The 21,015-nt window shown below is 36.6% G+C and overlaps 1 protein-coding gene across 6 annotated transcripts in view; it reads left to right on the top strand.

The window, feature by feature from the left end:
* Positions 1–21,015, top strand: part of Kiaa0825 (KIAA0825 ortholog) — a 432,254-nt gene that overhangs the window by 67,970 nt on the left and 343,269 nt on the right. The window contains exon 6 of one of the 6 annotated variants that reach the window (XM_085830935.1): positions 20,491–20,580. The exons of the other annotated variants lie outside the window; for them this stretch is intronic. Coding sequence (XP_085687061.1) covers positions 20,491–20,580 — 90 coding nt within the window. The remainder of the gene's footprint in view (positions 1–20,490; positions 20,581–21,015) is intronic. 6 annotated transcript variants of the gene reach the window in all.

Below are 21,015 nucleotides of genomic sequence, written 5' to 3'. Positions count from 1 at the left end.
CCACTCACTGCTTCCCTGCCATCCATCACGCCTCTACAATCCTTCCCCATCCCTCTTCCCCTTATCCCCTGGACATGTACGCACCCACCCTGGGTACTCCTCTACCCTGGTTCTTCAAGTTTCTGTGAGAGTAGGTTCTTCCTCTCCCGTTGAGGACAGACAAGGCAGGCCAGCTAGAACATATGCTACAGACAGGCATCAGCTTTTGGGATAGAACTACTCTAGTTGGGCAGACCCACATTAAGACCAAGCATCTGCTACATATGTTTGGGGAGGCCTAGATCCATCCATGTATGCTCTTTGGTTGGTGATTCAGACTCTGAGAGCCCCAAAGGTCCAGATTCGTTGACTCTGCTGGTCTTCCTGTGCAGTTCCTAACTCTTTGGACCCGCAATCCTTCCTCCTATTCTTCTGTAAGAGTCCTAAGCTCCATCCACTCTTTGGCTGTGGTTATCTGCATTTCTGAGTCAGCTGCTTGGTAGAGTCTCTCAGAGGACAGATAACATGTTCCTGTCTGCAAGCATAAGAGAGTATTATGAAGACCATAATAAAAAGTTTTCAGAAAGCTTTAGATTTTAAGTTATCATTTTGATTATAACTAGATTTGTTCTTTGGAAGATCAGATCATATTTACATGTGTTGGTATTTGATCCCTGTTTCAGGGGAATCATATATATATGTAGAGAGAGAGAGAATTAATAAGGAAATTAATTTTAATTATAAAATTATATTCTTTCTTCTTCATTTAAAATATACTTTTCTAAATATTTGGGAAAGCAGATGTTTTGAGTAGTAAGTTTTAGTTAAGTCGATACTCTGTATTTTAAAATAGAAATATTCAGTTAGGGAATTTGAAGTCTAGAATAAATTTTATAGCTCCCTCCATGTTTTACTTGAGTTCTTCTTAAAGTCTTTGTTAGCTTATTAAGGAAAAACTCAAACATCTCCGCATGCTCCTGAATATTTGTAAAGTTTTATAACTGCAGTGGGTAAGAGGTTGCTTTTTACCTTTGCTAAGTCATTTAACCTTGGAATCTTTAAAAGGATTGCATTAGGTAATACATAAGAATCCTTTGAAGTCTAAACTTTTTCTGATTCTACAATGAGTGAGACCTACAGTTTGATTCCAAGAATAACCAAACCTGTTCTCTCTATGGATAAAGAGACATTCACTGGCTCAGTATATGTCTTTGCATGTCACAGTAGAAGATGTAAAAGACCCCTTTAATATCTCCTTCTGGGAGAGTTGCCTTTCCCTAAGAAAACCCTAGGAATAGCAACATGCAAACAGTCATTCTCTTACCCTTGTAGTTGTTATAGGAGCAAGGGTAGAAACAGGGGTGGGCAGCAAGCAAAATTAAGAAGTGAGGTTTCTCTGTGTGGATCACACCTTAAAGTATTAACTAGTTATTTATGTTTGTCTTCCCTTTTATCTAAAAACCACATTTGTTTCATATTTAGTCTTGAAGGATTTTTTTTTTTGTAGGAGGGTTTTAAAACAATTTAAAATTAGAACCACATACAAGGATTAGGATTACAATTATTACTCTGTATTATTAATTAGAAAGTATTTGGTAGGCCTAAATCGATATAAAGATTCAGTATGCCTAAGTGAGTATGTCTTTTTCCTGGCATTATTGAAATCAGACAAGGTAAGGATGATGAATGACCTGTATTTTGCCCACAGAAGAGTCAGTTTTTCTTCTGCCAGGCTATAAATAGTAGGCAAGGACAGTACTGTCACACGGAGAGTAACTCGGAGCTCTATTACTTTCTCTGCGAGTAAAAAAGTCATTCCTCAGGTCTAGGTCTTGTAAAAACCAACAAAAAAGTGCCCTTACATGGCTGAAGTTGCTCACTGGTCGTGTATCAGAATGAGTAGTCTTAGGCTAAGACTGGAATCATGAGTTTTGCAAACTCGATACAGCACGTGTATGAGCTGAAGCTTTCTAAGTACTGTTAGTCTTTTGGCATGTAACAAAAGTAAGAGTTCCTACTGTGTCCTTGTATGGCATGCCCAGGAACTTTTTCAGTTTTCTAGAGTATCCGCAGCTGGCCATGCCTTCAACAGGACAAAAAAATACTGTTTTCCCATTTTCCTGTAAAGGGCCTTCAACCAGCAACCTCATCCATTCTGCACTGTTCATGACTCCTCAGTGGACATTCTCTGAGGAGCTTGTCTACAAGCAAAGGGGGAAGGAAGCTAGACTTAACAATTATTTTTCTATATTCTATTCTGTTTAGAGAAGACAGGATCGATCACAATCTTCATGAGATTTACAGTAAGGTTTTTATGTTGCAAGTTACCCTCAGCTGTTATAATTCCTCAGTTTTGATAAAGCACAGATACTCTAGAATATATTTTCTTTTATTTACTTATTTATTTATTTTAAATAGATATTTTCTTTATTTACATTTCAAATATTATCCCCTTTCATGGTTACCTCTCTGAAATCCCTTAACCCACATCCCCCCTCCTCCTGCTCCCCAACCAATCCACTCCTGCATCCTGGCCCTGTCATTCCCCTATACTGGGGCATAGAACTTTCACAAGACCAAGGGCCTCTCCTCCCATTGAGACTCCCAGCAAGAGACTTGAGTCCCACCATGTGTTTCCTTTGATTGGTGGTTTAGTTCCAGGGAGCTCTGGGGGTACTGGATAGTTAATATTTTTGGTCCTCGTATAGGGCTGCAAACACCTTTAGCTCCTTGGGTACTTTCTCTAGCTCCTTATCTGGGGACCCTGTGCTCCATCCAGTGAATGACTATGTGCATCCACTTCTGTATTTGCCAGGCACTGGCAGAGAACCTCTCAGGAGACAGCTATAATAGGCTCCTGTCGACAAAATCTTGTTGGCATCTACAGTCATGTCTGGGTTTCGTAGTTGTTTATGGGATGGATCTTCAGGTGGGGCAGTCTCAGGATGGTCACTCCTTCAGTCTCTGCTCTGAACTTTGTCTCTATAACTCCTTCCATGGGGATATTGTTCCCTCTTCTAAGAAGGATCGAAGTACCCACACTTTGGTCTTCCTTCTTCTTGAGTTTCATGTGTTTTGCAAATTGTATCTTGGGTATTCTGAGTTTCTGGGCTAATATCCACTCATCAGTGAGTGCATATCATGTGTGTTCTTTTGTGATTGGGTTACCTCACTCAGGATGATACCCTCCAGATCCATCCATTTGCTTAAGAATTTCATAAATTCATTGTTTTTAATAGGTAAGTAGTACTCCATTGTGTAAATGTACCACATTTTCTGTATCCATTCCTCTGTTGAGGGACATCTGGGTTCTTTCCAGCTTCTGGCTATTATAAATAAGATGTCTGTGAACATAGTGGAGCTTGTGTCCTTATTAAAAGTTGGAGTACCTTCTGTATATATGCCCAAGAGTGGTATTGCTGGATCTTCCTGTAGTACTACGTTCAATTTTCTGAGGAACAGCCAGACTGTTTTCCAGAGTGGTTGTACCAGCTTGCAATCCTACCATCCATGGAGGAGTGTTCCTCTTTCTCCCCATCCTCTCCAGCATCTGCTGTCACCTGAGTTTTTAATCTTAGCCATTCTAACTGGTGTGAGTTGGAATCTTAGGGTTGTTTTGATTTACATTTCCCTGATTACTAAGGATGTTGAACATTTCGTTAGGTGCTTCTCAGCCACTAGGTATTCCTCAGTGAAGAATTCTTTGTTTAGCTTTATACCCCATTTTTTAATAAGGTTATTTGTTTTTCTGGAGTCCAACTTCGTGAGTTCTTTATATATGTATGTATATATATATATATGTATATAGATACATATATATATGTATGTATGTATATGTATGTATGTGTGTGTGTGTGTGTGTATATATATATATATATATATATATATATATATATATATATATATATATATATATGATATTAGTCCCCCATCAGATTTAGGATTGGTAAAGATCTTTTCCCAATCTATTGGTTGCCTTTTTATCTTATTGACAGTGACCTTTGAAATTTTATGAGGTCCCATTTGTTAATTATTGATCTTTTAGCACAAGACATTTGTGTTCTGTTCAGAAATTTTTTCCCCTGTGCCCATATCTTTGAGGCTCTTACTCACTTTTTCCTCTATAAGTTTCAGTGTCTCTGGTTTTATGTGGAGTTTCTTGATCGTCTTAGAATTGAGCTTTGTAAAAGGAGTTAAGAATGGGTCAATTCACATTCCTCTACATGCTAACCACCAGTTGAGCAAACACCATTTGTTGAAAATGCAGTCTTTTTCCACTGGATGATTTTAGCTCCTTTGTCAAAGATCAACTGACCATAGGTGTGTGGGTTCATTCTTGGGTCTTCAAGTCTATGGTGTTAAATCCGTTTGTTTCAAAACTTCTGTTAGTTTCAATATGTCACTGTTTAGTTTCTGTTTCCAGGACCTGTCCATTGATGAGAGTGGGGTGTTGAAGTCTCCCACTATTATTGTGTGCAGTGCAATGTGTGCTTTGAGCTTTGCTAAAGTTTCTTTAATGAATTGGATGCCCTTGCATTTGGAGCATTAAGAGTTCCTCTTGGAAGATTTTACCTCTGATGAGTATGAAGTGTCCCTCCTTGTCTTTTTTTATAACTTTAGGTTGAAAATTGATTTCATTCAATATTAGAATAACTACTCCAGCTTCTTTTTGGGGACCATTTGCTTGGAAAATTGTTTTCCATCCTTTTACTCTGAGGTCGTGTCTGTCTTTGTTATTGAGGTGGGTTTCCTGTCTGCAGCAGAATATTGGGTCCTCTTTATGTAGCCATTCTTTTAGTCTATAGATTTTTATTGGGGACTTGAGTCCATTGATATTAAGAGATATTAAGGAAAAATAATTGTTGCTACCTGTTATTTTTGTTATTACATTTAGCATTCTGTTCTTGTGACTATCTTGTTTTAGGTTTGTTGAAAGATTTCTTTGTTGGTTTATCTAGGGTGTCATTTTCCTCCTTGTGTTGGAGTTTTCCCTTTATTATCCTTTGAATGGCTGGATTCGTGGAAAGATACAGTGTAAATTTGGTTTTGTCATGGAATTCTTTGGTTTCTCCACCTATGGTAATTGAGAGTTTTGCTGGGTTTAGTAGCCTGGGCTGGCATTTGTGTTCTTTTAGGGTCTGTATAACATCTGTCCAGGGTCTTCTGCCTTTCACAGTCTCTGGTGAGAAGGAATATATTTTATAAAAAGTAATTGAATGAAGTATAAGAGTTGCAGAACAGAAGTATAAATAAATAAATAAATAAATAAATAAATAAATAAATAAATAAATAAAATTTGTTTGATATTTTCTCGTTGACCATCTTCATTTTCCTCGATGCCTATCTATCTACAAATATGTTGCGTCACTCACATAGTAAACACTTTTTCATGTGGTTTTATCCCATCATGTACAACACTAACCACTTTCTCTATTGGTAGAACAGTTGATTCTTATGTCATTTCTGGAATGTTGAGTATTATGTATGTTTGCTAGATATAGAACCCAAGATGTTAACATGTTAATTACCTTGCTATAATATTCAATCACATTATGATAAAGTCTTCTTAACTGATACGACTTCTTGTCCTTCATTAAATGAGTTGATTTATAAGACTGTTTAATTTTACAATATGAAGAGCAGTTCCTGCTTTGGCAGAGTCAAGCTGTTTATTATTATATGTACATTCATTTATGCATATGCAAAGTTAAACAATCAAAATTGTGGAACTATGGTAGTAGTGATATATCAAGCCACATCACTACGTTTTATATTTGGAAAAGATTTAGAAAGGAAAAAATGTCAAAAGTTTTGCACTAAAAGGAAAATGTTCCTTTTAACTTTTTAAAGTGACTGATTGGAGAATCATTTTATTGCAAGAGATTTAAATAGACAGTTATATTTGAGATTCCAAACTTAGTCCAGAAGTTTAGCTAAAAGTAACCAATACACTGAAGTAGTTGAGATAATTTGTCAGGTTTGAGATTCATTTTTTTCATTAATATATTAATGCTACATTAGTTAACATTATATTTATAGAAAGCTTAAACATTTTTGTTTCTTTGTCTTATTTTCACTGCTCCACAACTAGAAATTATAGTGTTCAGCAATTCCTGATAATGTTCTGTGTTTAGAAAATGTTCAGTTTTGCAAGACTACCAAAATTAGAAGTGAAACTTACTTCTAGGATATCTCAAATCTTTTTAAAAATGAAAGTTTTATTGCACTAAAGTTTTATTACCCTAAGTAAATGCTTACGTGAGAAAAATTTCGTCTGAGTATGATAAGAAATGTGAGTTGTTTGGGTTATCAGAGGTAGCATGTGTATTATATATCTTACTTTCCAGAAATCTTTGTTTTCTTATGCATGTATTCTGAATTTCTGACCTGGCTTTTGCTGCTCAGTGCTTTCAGGACTCTCAATGTTGTACGGACAAAAGGACGACATGGAGAGTACATTCAGTGAAAGAGAAAGTAGATAGATGTCTGTGAATTTCAGTAATAAGCATGCTTCTCGTGAGGAAAAACGATCAAACACATTTCTTTCAGCTATCTATCTGCTCTCTCCCTCTTTGGAGTACTTGTTTGTTCATTCTAATTGTGGAAAGACAGTTTCATTTGTTACATTTTTAAATTGTGATGTTCAGTTATGATAAATAGAAGATCAAAAATGACTCTGTGTCTTCGTTTTTTTCTGAGGAATCACTTTTCACTCTGAGATTTGTATACCTTATTACAATGTAATGTTTCTAAAAAATAAAATCCTCTTTATTGTAATATGCTTGCAGATAAAAAATCACATGACTAGATTAATATAGCCTCTCAAACACTGAGACTGAAAGTCTATAAAGCTAAATGATCTTCACCTAGGATTTTACAATTTCCATATCAGTTATATTCTTATACACATATACCACACACACACAAACACACACACACACACACACAAAACCGAACACAAAACAAAAGAATCCTAACAGAACACTAGATAAAAAAACTAGCTTTACATCTTTATAGCTCATGTCTCTTTGCTCTCTTATCACTGGGCTGGTGTCACCCTTTCTTCCTGTCTACATGTTATACTCTACCCACAAGTACATTTGTTTATACATACAAGTGTGCATTACAGGCTAATATCTAAATATGAGGAAATAATATGTTTAAAACTTTGAATAACACATTTAAGAGTAGAATGGTAATAATTGGAAAGAAAATTCAAATAAAATTATTCACAAATAAAATAGAGTAAGTATACTTATTTTGGAACTATTCTGTGTTCAGCAAAGGATGTGGACAGGTACACATGAGCTGTCACAAGCCAGGGCACCATGTTCTGTGGGAACTCAGTTGCCAAGCCATATGGAACCTCATACAGCCTGTCTGGCTTTTGCTCTACCATCTTAAAACTATCCGTATTATTACACTAAGTTTGTGAATTTAGTGATTAAGTTAGATTCTCAGTTCTGTTGTCGTTTGTTAAATTGTTCACAGATCATGAATTTCTCAATGAACACATTTTTCCTTTCTGGTGAGGCATTTATTATCATTAATAAATACTGTTACATTAACATTTCAGTTTTTAAGGAAGTGAATTCTGGTCTGTATACTAACAATCAGTGGTAGTACCTAGAAAAGCTTTAAAATAAATATTTGAGAAAGAAATCTAATATGCACGTAAACCCACATTTCTTTTTAGAAAGAAATCACTTTAAATGGCCTGACATTTTTGGTGATTTTGCTTATTCCATGGCAATCTTCATCATGGAAATCATAAAGTATGCCTTATGTAATAACATTTTAATTATTGTTAAGTATAAAAATTGTAGGCCATCAGCATCACATCTGTGTTGTTAGACGTTTAGTATAAAACATATCTGCCTGAAAATAGTTGTCCGTTACCATCTTTTTTTACTTATTTTTACCTTAGAAAATATCTTAGTCTACCCAGATTACAAACACCAAACAAATCACAAAACACCATAGATGTGGGGCATGGGATAGAGGTGGGGTAGGGTTGGGGGTGAGGGGATAGGGTTCTTAACCAAAAAATATTTTCCAGAGGTTCTAGAGGCTGGCAAGTCTGAGATCAAGTGTCCAGCAAATGCGATGTCTAGTGAGGTCTTTCTTGTTTGGTTCTTTTTCAAGGAGAAAAGGGTGAGGAACTCTCTGAATCTCCTTTAGAAGGACAGCAATCTTGTATCTAGGGCATGGTCCTGCAATCTCCTTCAAAGTTTCCACCTCCAAATACTCTCATCTTAGCCTTGGACTTTAGAGTATGAGTTTAGAATTGCAGATACAAGCATTTACATCACAGTAGTGAAAAATTAGACTGAGTTTGGGGTTGTGAATACATGCATTCAGACCACAGTAGAGAAAAATCCGTGTCTTTCCCCCTCCCCCATTCCCCACCCCTGAGCTGTTGAAGTAGCTTGTCTGAAATGGCACTTTCTAAGTGGATTGGTCTCCACAAAGGTTATGAAAGCTACACAACAACTGGTTATACTGAGTTGAGGAGCCAGTCTTTTCATTACTTTTGGAATTGAGGAGTAATGCAGAGCTTTGGGCTAAATGTTCAAATGTCTTCAAGGATTTCTAGTCAGAAATTCTTAAAATAGAGTTACACGTCCTGTATTTAGACATATACTTTAACTACTACTGTTTTTACCAGAACACTCAAAAGGATTTTGATGGTTATACTACTTGAATTGGAGATTTTAAGTCACACATGTAAAGACATGAAAAGTTATTTTAATTTGCAGAGTAGTGTATGTTGCCTCCATCCAAAGCTAAACAACATCTTCTTCTCACTATGAAATAAAAATAGAAGTGTAAAGTTCACTCCACCCTTTGTTAACAATGTAGAAGAGCTTAGGACAGCAGGAAGTCCAAGCCAAGGGTGAGGCTGTTATGGTCGTTGGAATTCTGGGATGTCAGGGAATATACAAGACAGCGTAATTTGATGGCTTGTTTAAATTTCTGGAACATGGTCATGCTGAGAATAAATGCCTTTTTTTTTTTTTTTGTCCCACAAGGTAGAAAAACTTTAAACTTAAATGTTAGTGGTCATATTTCCATTAGCCAAAGAAATAATACAGTGTGATTATTGGATTGGCACCCAGGTTTGTGAAGTAATCACTCCTGAAATAAAACAGAAATTACCTCCAAACATGATTGCTCTCATAGGAAGCTGTATTGTGAAGATGTCTTAATGCTGCCTTTTATCCTTTTTATCTGCACTGAAGTCAATTACAACTGCCATTGATAATGTTCTTTTTGTGATGCAGTAAAGCAGTAGTCCTTTGACTCTTGGAGGACTGAATTCTTTGAATAGGCCTTTTTCAGAGTCATCATCAAAAGTGATATAAAACTCTGGACTAGTGAGTGGTGCCTGGAACCTGAATTGGGATAAAATGACACATCTACTATAGCCATTTAAAATTTGGTAGTTAAAATCAAGTGTAGAATTAAAATATAAAACATAAATATGAGAAAATTTTTGCTTGAATTTATGAACAGGATATGACAGCTCAGATATCATTGAAACTTTGCATTTAGTAGGTCTCATTGGAGACGCTTATGTTATCTTTATAATTTCTTAGTATTTAGATATATGCAAATTTATACAGTTTTCCATGTTTAATGAAAACTGATGTCTCGTATTTTAGTGTTTTAAATATGACTTAAAAGCAACAAACTGAAAGCATAGGTCTGTTATGTTTTCAGGACAGCTATTTTTAGAGACTTGAGTTACAGAAGAATATGTCCTTTGATATTTATGTCTTTTTTTACTTTTCACTATTTTTTTGTTTTTGTTTTTTTAAGAAATGAGAATATTTCATAGTGGTGGGGAAGGCAGGGGGCTAGAGTGGGAAGCTGACAGTGGGAGTTGGAGTGGGCAAGGCTGTGGCTTCTGAGTCCACCCTGAGTGTATTTCCTTCAGCAAGCATCTGCTTGCTCAAGTTTCCCTAATGTCTCCAAACAGCACCAACAGACAGCAAGCATTCAAAAATGTAAGCCTGTGCACTATATTCTTCAGACCACCTTAAGCTGCTTTATGCATTGTTTTCCAGCATCATTTTAATAAGAAAAATGGATAAAATATATTTATTAATAAAGAATAGCTAAAATGGATAATTCATATTTTTAGTTATTTAAAAGGAAAAAGTAAAAGTGTGATGCACATCTGGAAAGATGTAATGTCCACAATTTTTTTCTATTTTTCTTTTATTGAAAATAGGGATTTTTTTTTATCAACATAATCTCATCACAGTTTCCCTTCCCAAACCCCTCCAATTCCCCGCTACCTCTCCTCCCATCTAGGTCCACAGCCTTCCATCTCTCACTACAATCCCAACAAACATCTAAAATAAAATAATATAAATAAAACAAACAGATTAGAATAGGATAATACAAACATGCAAACTGGAGAAAAAGATCCAAAGGAAAATATAAGAAACATACAGATACAGAGACTCACACATTCACATGTACGGAAATCCCATAAAGACACATTTTAAAACAGTGCAAATAAATATGAAATTGAAGATTATTCAAATTCAAACCAATATGCATTTGATTTTAATGTATTTTTTAAATCATACCCTGAGGTTTCTGATACACAAAAGCATACCAGAAATCAACCAGGTGTTTAAAAGCGTTAACCAGTCCATAGGCTTGTACCTCGTGCTTTTTCTCCACTGCTCTGAGAGTTCTGTGAGGTTCTGCCATTTTCAATCAACAGAGAGTACATGTGATCAGTATATCTGATAAACTTGTCAATGCCTCTTTAAAGCAGGATTCCCCAACCTATTCAATTCTTACCTCCAAGTATCATCTTGATAAGACAGAGCTGTGTCACAGGCAGCTGTGTGTCAGCTCTGTCTACAACTAATTTGTGCAGGAAAAAATTAAATCAGGAGGTAAATTATTTCATGATTGCTCATTCCCAACAGAGTTGGGCATCATTCTGAAGAAAATATCAAATAATTGGTTTCAGGCCGTGTCAGACACATGCAATTCCCTTCTCTAATGGCTGTGTGTAGTAGCACCAGGCCTCAGGGGTCAGCAAGGAACTGGAAATAGCTTAGTGCCAGCCACAGCAATAGAGAGACAGAGCACATAGGAAATGAAGTGGCAATAAGTGCAATCCATAGGGGAAATGTGCTTCACTTGGAGTTTAATGTATTGGTTCGGAGTCTGGCAGGAAGCCATGCAACAATTGTTTACCTTTCTGTAGGCATCTGCATCTGTTCTGTTTTGTAAACATCACTTAACTCTCTGTGGGTAAATACTGGAATTGGTAAACAACTGTTAGGGGATTTTCTACCCCCTTTTCATATTCCTTAACAAATGCACACTGCAAACAATGTTTGCCTTAGATTAAAAAGAAACAGACATTAACAGGGTCAAAGGGATTTAGATGGGAACACTATCGCTTCTCAGGTCTATAGCAATTATATCTTTGTGATTTGAACGTATTTTGTAACCTATCTAAATTAAAGTGTTAAAAAATGCTAGCATCCAGTTATGAAGAAGATTTTTATAATTATCAAAGTACTGTGTAAAAAGCTGCTGGCACTGTTTGTAATAATTCAGTTCTGCAATATTATTTCTTATAGCCGCTGTGCAGAAATATTAAGTCATCTTTTGTAATTTCTGGAAATTAGTGGTTTCTACTATCTAGCTGCACAAATATTTAAAACATACAGTTACTAAAGAAGAAAAAGAACAAGAGAAAAAGAGCATTAGATATACCACAGTATAAAAATGTCAGTTTGTGACTAGTGCCTAGAAAATGCAAGAATGTATCATTGGTAAATGCAGCTCACTTTCTTCAGGAGTCCTGGAGGGGATAGGTGCTACCTTAAATGCAGGATACCTACAATAGCTGAGAAGTCATGGCAGTGTGGTCTCACCAAGATCAGGGGAGATTATTGCTCCTCATAATAGTGCATTTCCCCAATCTCTATTTGGCAAACTACTCCTTACATTTCCCAAGTTCACAATTGCTACAAATCCTTGTTCTATTTGTATGCAACTATTTTATATCTGATTTACCATAATTTTATTTTCATTTTTTTCTTTTTATTTGTATGGTAAACATTAAACCTTAGCACTTTATTGGGATTTTTGGTCGTTTTTAATACACTTTGTTTAGACTTTGAGAGCTATTGGATTTTGTTTGTTTTGTTTTGATGTTGTTTTATCATATGTCATTATAAATGCAGGTTGGCCTTGTGTTTGCAGTTATCCTTCTGTTTCAGCCTCTCAAGTGCTGGATTCCAACTTGTGGTTCCATACCAGGCTCCCTTCTCTTCTTAAATGTATGTTTAAACACACAATTATCTAAATATTTGATCAGGTTATTATAAACCACAAAATTGAAATTATTTGATAAAGCAATGAATGAGGATTTTTCCTTCCTTGTCTTATATGTGTTATATGTGTACCTGCTTGCGAATTTTTCTTTTTTTCTTTTAATCTGTTTTTTTTTAACAATTTTTGTACTGCTAGAAGTAAAACTCTGGGCATGCTATACACATATATGGATTCTAACATTGAGCTACATCTCCACGCCTTTCTCAGGTTTCTCTTTGTTTTTCTTTTTTTTTTTTTTGTTTGTTTGTTTTTTCTAGACAGGGTTTCTCTCTATATAGCCTTGGCTGTCCTGGAACTCACTCTGTAGACCAGACTGGCCTCAAACTCAGAAATCCACCTGTCTCTGCCTCCCAAGTGCTGGGATTAAAGGCGTGCGCCACCACTGCCCAGCCTTTCTCAGTTTTCTTAACCATTATTTTACAATTTCACCTTTCTAAATTATTAGTTTGGCTAATTTTGTAATTAGAACAATGTTTTACAATTTGTCGTTTTCATCCCTGTTGAAATAATAAAGGACTTTGATGTTGCGTTCTGTTTCGTGTATAAAATCATTTGTATGATCTTCTGTCATTCTGTATGATATTAATTACTCTAAGATAATGTATATGAACTGCAAAATCTGTACACACTTGAGCTTCCTCATTATCATGTGAATATCTAGCCTTAGCCTTTTATCACCACAATCGTCTATGTTACAAATTTCCACTTAACAATTTAACATAAATGTGTACTGTTTTAATTGAATAAAGGGTTGGAAAGTAGGAAGGGACTGTTCTTATAAGTATCATTTATCTGTGGACAGAGAGCCTACTTATTACTGTAATTCTTAATAACATTTTGAGGACTCAGTAAAAATGAAGTAATATTAGGAGTCTGGGGAAATGGCTCAAATGGTCGAGTGTTTGTCATGCAAACATGGAAACCTGAGTTGAGTTCTGAGTGCTAATGTGTAAAAATGTGGGTGCATGATACATGCTTATGTACCAGCCTTGCAAGCAGAGACAGGAGGATCCCTTGAGCATGCTGGTCAGACAAGCTAGCTGATTGGTTGGACATGAGTGTTGGTAAGAGACCCTGTCTCAAAAATAAGGAACACAGTGATTGAGGAAAAGGTTCAGTGTCACCCTCTGGCCTTCCTGCTCACTTGCAAATGTGAACACAGAAACATGTGAACACATATGTACACTTTAATGCTAGAATAGCATAGCTACTATAATTATTTTTGAAAAAAGAGAAATAACATTTAACATTGTTGTATTCACTCATGATTGAAAAGAAAATATTTTCCCTCCATATTGGAAAAGCATGGAGAAAAGTTAAAAGCCAATATTGATTGTTTGCAATGGCTTCCCTTGTCAGAGGAAAATAGCTTCATGCTGCTCTTACATCTGCACAAAGCTAAGCAATATAATGGAAGAGATTTAACTGTTGATATTTGTGTTTATTCACCTTAATGTCTTATAGGAGTAAGTATCTCACTTTTGCTATCAAACACTAAATAGTCTACTGAACGTTAATCATTTTGTATGCAAGTTTAAAGCTGCAATAATGAAATTTTCATATCACAGGTCAAAAATGTTTTAGTTTTTAAAATAATCAGAGTAGCTATGCTATTCTAGCATTAAAGTTAACTATCTCTCACCATTCTTTAAAGAACTGAGTGGTTTACACTGTGACCTGATATACTATGCACTCAAGGGCTTTTCTCCATTACTGTCTTCCCTACTTTTAAGACAGGGTCTCTCTGCAACACTTATGTCCAACTGATTCAACTAGCTTATGTGGCCAGCATACCCCAAGTCATTCTCCTGGCTCTGCTTCTACAGTTGGTATTATAAGCATATTTTTTCACCCATGTTTTTACACATTAATGCTCAGAAACTCAACTATGGCTTACATGGAGTATTATTCTACAGATCATAAAAAAACTGCCAGGTTTGTTAGAGGCAAACCTTTACAATAATAGGTGAAGAAGGCAAGTGTTCTTTTCCCTATCAAAGGGTAAATGGAATGAATAGTAGTTAATGCAAAAGGGTTCTCTCTCCTCCTCCTCCTCCTCCTCCTCCTCCTCTTTCTCTGCCTTTCTTTCTGTAGATGCCCACCTGTTTGTTTTCTAATGAGAGAGATCAGGAAAGGGTGTGGATTTTGTGTGTGAGGAGATGGCTGAGGAGGACCCATAATCAGAATATATTATATGAAAACATCTATTTTCAATAATAAAATTCTTTTGTTTGTGGTGCTGTGAGTGAAACCTACTGCTATACCATATGCTAGGCTGGCAGCCTACCACTAACTTCTACCCACAGCCTTCCTTAATACATTTTAGCGTTCTGCTAACACTTCCTGTATCTTTTTGATGTTAGAATAATTGATAAATGGATCTTTCTTTAGGTCTTTTTGTCTTATAGGTGTATGCCTACCATTATGCTCCTTGATGCACAAGTTAGCATAATTATCTCCTACAGTGTATTTTCCCATTTCCCTGCCATTTTGAAGTAAAGATTAAAAGTTTAGTGCTGAACTCAGTGGTAGAGTGCTTAGCTTGTAAGCCTAAGGCCCTGAGTTCGATCCTCACCACAGCATAGAAAGGATGTTGTGGAAAAGCTTGCCTCTGAGCAAACTGAGCACATCTCTAGAAAATGTCAGCCTGGAAGTCACAAAGTAACTTTCTTCTCTTAACTCATGAGGTACTAATGAGCTCCTGAGGCTGAGGCAATAGTTTCATGCTTATGGGCAGAAGGAGGAATGTTGAAACATGAACAGACACGTAGAGACTGAAATAATACTTTCCTAATGCCCAAGGAAGGAAGTAGATTAGTGGTGGGACGTGCATCCTCATTTATATGGCAGCAGTGGCTCCCAGAGGCTTTCTTTATCAAAGAAAACTCAAGGGGCATGTTCATGAGAAAGCAACTGGAACCACTGGATTAGATAGCCTCAATTTCAAAATTCATATCAGTAGTATTTTTGGAGTCTTTGTTCGGAAGTTACAAAGTCAGTAAGGATGAAACATTGAATGTCTTGAATGTTTCTTCAGATTTAGCAACAGAAGGAAGTGATGCAGTTGATGTTCTTAGATGGTTCTAGAGAATGCTAGAAGGAGCTTCTTCATCCAGCAGAGCAATTACAGAGACTCAGGGGATGTGGAAAAAAGGAGAAAGACTGAGCAAGTGAAATATACACTTAAAGTTGCCGACTTTCTTATATCATTAAACATGCAAAGACCCATGGGCACAACTGCAATTTCAGAGTTGTTTGTGTTGCTTTATATACCATTATAAAATAAATATGAAATCGACATGAAGGAAATGTGGACATCCTCATTTCCTTCTGTCCAATCCCTGTCTCCAGGGTCACCACAGTTAATGGAACTCTGTTCATATGCTAGAAATCTTTAATTTCTCAGAAAATTATGACAAATACTTTTGTAATTTTTTAAATGACATCAACCTAAGTATATTTTTCTGTACTGTACATTTTCCATTTAATATCTAATGGCTATTTCCTGTATTAGCATAACCAGGTCTTTCCAACAGCACCACAATATTCCATAATATAGGTATAGCAAAGTACATTTGTATATGACTCTCTTTAGTTTTTTTAAATTTAGGCTCACTAGATTTAGAATTATTCTTCTTCTTAAAAGCAATGCATGCCTACTATTACCAATTGTTATATAACTATACACATATTTACATGTGTATGTATTTAAGTAAAATAAATATTTTACCATAAATTATTTATTCACATTTATATATGTGTATTTTTAAATATAAGTTGTTTTGCCCCAAATTATTATTATTTTAATATTTATGAATGCTATGCATCCATGTATGTTTATGTTGTACCATATTTGTGCGTGGTGTCTGCTGAGGCACTAAGAGGACTTTGACTTCTTGGAACTGAACTTATACATAGTTGTTATCCATCAATATTGGTGCTGGGAATAGAACCCCTAGTCTTCTGGAAGACCACTGAACTACCTTTCCAGCTGTCGTGTCCTCTTAACCCGAGCATCTTAGAGTAATCTTTTTTTTTTTTTTTAAACAAGGACATTTACACCTTTTTATTGGAAAAACCAAGGAACAAAGCCAGTCCTCCTGGAAAAGCTTGCTTGTTCAAGCATTCTTTTTGTTGTGAACTGGATAATTGCTTTGGGGATTCCATTCTGTTTCGTTCAAACAGATAATTTTGGAGTTAATTATATTGCAAAACAACAATAACAACAACAAATCCAGGGTGGTAGCACACACCTGGAATTCTAGCACTCAGAAGGGAAAGGAAAAGGTGCAGGCAGGTCAATCAGAAGTTCTGGCCATATAGTGGAATTCAAGGCTAGCCAGCTTTGACTACAGAAGCCTTGGACTCATACAACAATAAAACAATAGCAATAACAACATCTTACCATACTGGAAATCTTTTTTTTGCCACAGTGAGTGGTATCCATGAGTATCCAAGGGGTTCAGGACTCCCCCTGCCTTCTTACCTTTACAGAGATGGACAGGTGCTTTGGGTCCTTGTATAAAATGCCCTAGTGTTTATATATAAACACTACATAGCTTCCCATGTACTTTAAATCATCTCTAGATTATTAATAATATCTAAGAAAGTATATATTATATAAATAATCAACACCTTGTCCAGGGAATAATGACAAGATAATAATTGTATGAATTTGATACGAACTCGGTTGAATTAAATGTGCTTGTCCACATTTAATCACATATGTTCTCCAAATTTCTGTACTATTATTTTTGCAATCACTATTTCACATTTTTTTCATCAATTCAGAGTCATCTGTATGAATTTTATACAGACTTCAAGTTATATGTTATATATATCATAATTCAATCATTTAATTAGGTCAACTGATAAACATTAGGATTTTCTCAGTTTCTTTGTTTCTTATATTTTAGAAAGTTTTGTTTCTTGAAGTAATATTTCTGAGGCATCGAATTTCTCTCTCTCTCTCTCTCTCTCTCTCTCTCTCTCTCACACACACACACACACACACACACACACATCACAGAGAGTTTTATACCATGTTCAGAAATGCATGAATTCATTTTAACACCAATTCATTAAGTATGATTTTGAATTAAGGCACTAAATTGCTGTGTTCTCCTGCCTCCTTCTGGATTATGAAGGCTATTGCTGTCTTCCAACAAAAGAGGCCAGAGCAAAGAAGGCAACAATGCTGTGAGGAAGGGTATCAAATGTGTAATATCCTGTTGTGTCTAGGAGCTTTGGAGCCACCCACACTTTGCTTTGCATACCAGTTTTCCGTTTAGCAGTGATGAGATCTTGCATAGATTTCTTTTCATCAATGAGTGCCTGCTATTTATTCTAGAAGATAGTAATGATAGTGGAACCATCTTCCTGATGTCTTTGTATTAATAATATAGATACCACACATAATGTCTGGCACATGTTTTGTTATTATTTGAAGTATATACCTATATGTGTGAAGATCTCCAGTAAAGTGTTACAAGGTAACGTGCTGTCATATGGTAATATGTTTTCCAACATCTTTATAACAAGCCGATCAATATTTGATGTATTTTATATCAAATGCATATTGATCATTACCACAGTCTATGAACCCAGGGCCCTGTACATAGTAGGCAGGTACTCTACCATTAATCTATACCACTAATCTTTTATCCTGTCTTTTGTTACTTATTTTGACTGGTTTTCTTATTCTTTTTTTTTAATTAGATATTTTCTTTATTTACATTTCAAATGCTATCCCGAAAGTTCCCCCGGCCCTTCTCCCCTACCCACCCACTCCCACTTCTTGGCCCTGGCATTCCCCTATACTGGGGCATATAAAGTTTGCAATACCAAGGGGCCTCTCTTCCCAGTGATGGCCAAATAGGCCATCTTCTGCTATGTATGCAGCTAGAGACACTAGCTCCAGGGGTACTGGTTAGTTCATATTGTTGTTCCACCTATAGGGTTGCAGACCCCTTCAGCTCCTTGGGCGCTTTCTCTAACTTCTCTATAGCTTCCATCTTACAGATGACTGTGAGCATCCACCTCTGTATTTGTCAGGCACTGGCATAGCCTCATACGAGACAGCTATATCAGGGTCCCTTCAAATAGCAAAAGCTATTCTCAACAATAAAGAACCTCTGGTGGAATCGCCATGCCTGGCATTAAGCTGTACTACAGAGCAATTGTGATAAAAACTGCATGGTACTGGTACAGCGACAGACAGGTAGATCAATGCAATAGAATTGAAGACCCAGAAATGAATCCACACACCTATGGTCACTTGATCTTTGACAAGGGAGCTAAAACCATCCAGTGGAAAAGACAGCATTTTCAACAAATGGTGCTGGCACTACTGGTGGTTATCATATAGAAGAATGCGAATTGATCCATTCTTATCTCCTTGTACAAAGCTCAAGTGTAAGTGGATCAAAGACCTCCACATAAAACCAGAGACAATGAAATTAATAGAGGAGAAAGTGGGGAAAAGCCTCGAAGATATTGGCACAGGGGGAAAATTCCTAAACAGACAGCAATGGCTTGTGCTGTAAGATCAAGAATTGATTTGTTTTTTTAAGAAATGTCTCATGTAGGCTGGGCGTGGTGGCGCACGCCTTTAATCCCAGCACTCGGGAGGCTGAGGCAGGTGGATTTCTGAGTTCGAGGCCAGCCTGGTCTACAAAGTGAGTTCCAGGACAGCCAGGGCTATACAGAGAAACCCTGTCTCGAAAAAAAAAAAAAAAAACAAAAAAACAAACAAAAAAAAAGAAATGTCTCATGTAGCCAAGGCTGACCTCAAACTCAACTTTGTAGCTAAGTACGATCATGAACTTCTGATCCTCTTGCCTTCCTCTGGAGTGCTTGCTTATATGCATGACAACCAAAGCTAGTTTTATACAGCCCTGAAGATTGAACCCGTGGATTCACACATTTCTAGTCAAGCACTCTACCAACTGAGCGACATTGCCAGAGTCTTTTATTTTATCTTTAAAGTATTGAATGTATGTTTCTAGAATTGCTATAATAACTTTTTTTTTTCAATTTCAATTTCACACTAGTAATAAAACATCCAATCCTTTTGATTCCTCATGATTCTAAAGATTTATCTGAGTTGCTGTGTGTACTACATCTAGTTCAGCAACAACACGCTGCTCTTGTGCTTTTTTGGCTCACCTAGCTCTGGGGTAACCAATAATTATCACTAACCCATCAACCCGGTTCCTTTCCACATTCTAAGATAATGCCACTAGTAAACACTCTGGTCCAACTCCTTGTCTTTCTTTCCTCCCATCTTCCACTTCTTATGATCAAAATAAATCATGATTATTAATTTTCATCACCACATAAGTATTTCTGCTCTCTCTGCTTCGCTTTGTTGGTGCCAGTTAGGCCTGGTTTAGGCCTTTATCACCTCTCATTCAAGCTGTTATGGCAGTTTGCTCTTAATTGGATTCCCTGTGCTTATTTTTGCTTTCTTGTAAGGCATCTGCCAAACACACTGTACTCTCCAGTTTAGAGCTCTTCGGTGCCTTCTTGTCATTGTTGCCATAGAGCTGCAGGTACACAGTGCTGGAAAGTCAGCCTTCCCTGGCCAAGACCCTGTTCTCTAGAGCTTCTCATTCCTATCTGCACCCCTAGTTTTCGTCACCTAAACTGATAGTAAGCCCTGGGATTACCCAATAGGCAGGGACCCCTGTCTTCTCCCACCCCTTCCTTGCTCAGTTCCCTGTGGTGCTTTATGATGCCTCATGTGTCATTTCTTCTAGGAAGCTTTCTCCAAGCCAGAGCCCCTAATCCCTGTTGCCACAGCATCTCCATATGCCTTTCCCAATGCTTTTAGCATATTCTATTAAAATATCTAATTAGGGGTCTGTCTTCCCATATGGACCCTAAACACCTCAAGGGCAAGTATTATTTATTTTCTCCAGCAACCAATCCACTGACTAACACATGCCAGGAATTCAATGAATATTTTTTAACTGAACAATTTTCTTACAATAAATCAGTATCAGGAGGTATAACTGTCTACATGGGTAGCCAACTAATCAATTTATTAATTGAGCCCCTACTATTTAAAAAAATATTTTGCCAGAATGAATGAGGATTTCACAATGAATAAAATCTTTGCCTCCCATCTACATCAAGAAATAAAATATGAATCTATGAAAAGCTACCAGGACTTACACAGACAAGCAGTTGGAAAATTCTGGAAAGAAAATAATTCAACAGGTAGGGGTCCTTTCTGACTTCAGTTCAGGGTGATCAAGATGAAATAATACCATTTTAGTTGCAGGATGATTAGGTCCTGGGGTCTCTGGGAGAGGAAAAAAAAAGATGAGGAGCTGTGCCTGGTGTCAGCTGCTTTTCTACACTGAGGAGAACAAGTGTAGGCTCTAAGCTTAAATGCCACTGTGAGGGATGTATGCAAAGACAGGGTTAATCAGAGAGCTGGACCCTTACTTCTCAAGTCTTCTGGATTCTCTCATCATCCTAGCCTGGAGTTCTACCTACAGACTGATTCTGAAACTCAGACCCACTCTGACACATACCTCCAACTACTCTGCAGTGATTAACTATGAATATTTTATTTAGGGAAAATACTTTGGACTACTTTTCCCAGGGGTTTTTTCTCTGAGATATGAAATCAATTTGGTGCTTGATTTT

Source organism: Mus caroli, unplaced genomic scaffold (genome assembly GCF_978045245.1).
Source record: "Mus caroli unplaced genomic scaffold, Mus_caroli_1 scaffold_15, whole genome shotgun sequence".
NCBI classification, from domain to species: Eukaryota; Metazoa; Chordata; class Mammalia; order Rodentia; family Muridae; genus Mus; species Mus caroli.
This window is presented reverse-complemented; position numbering and strand designations above follow the sequence as displayed.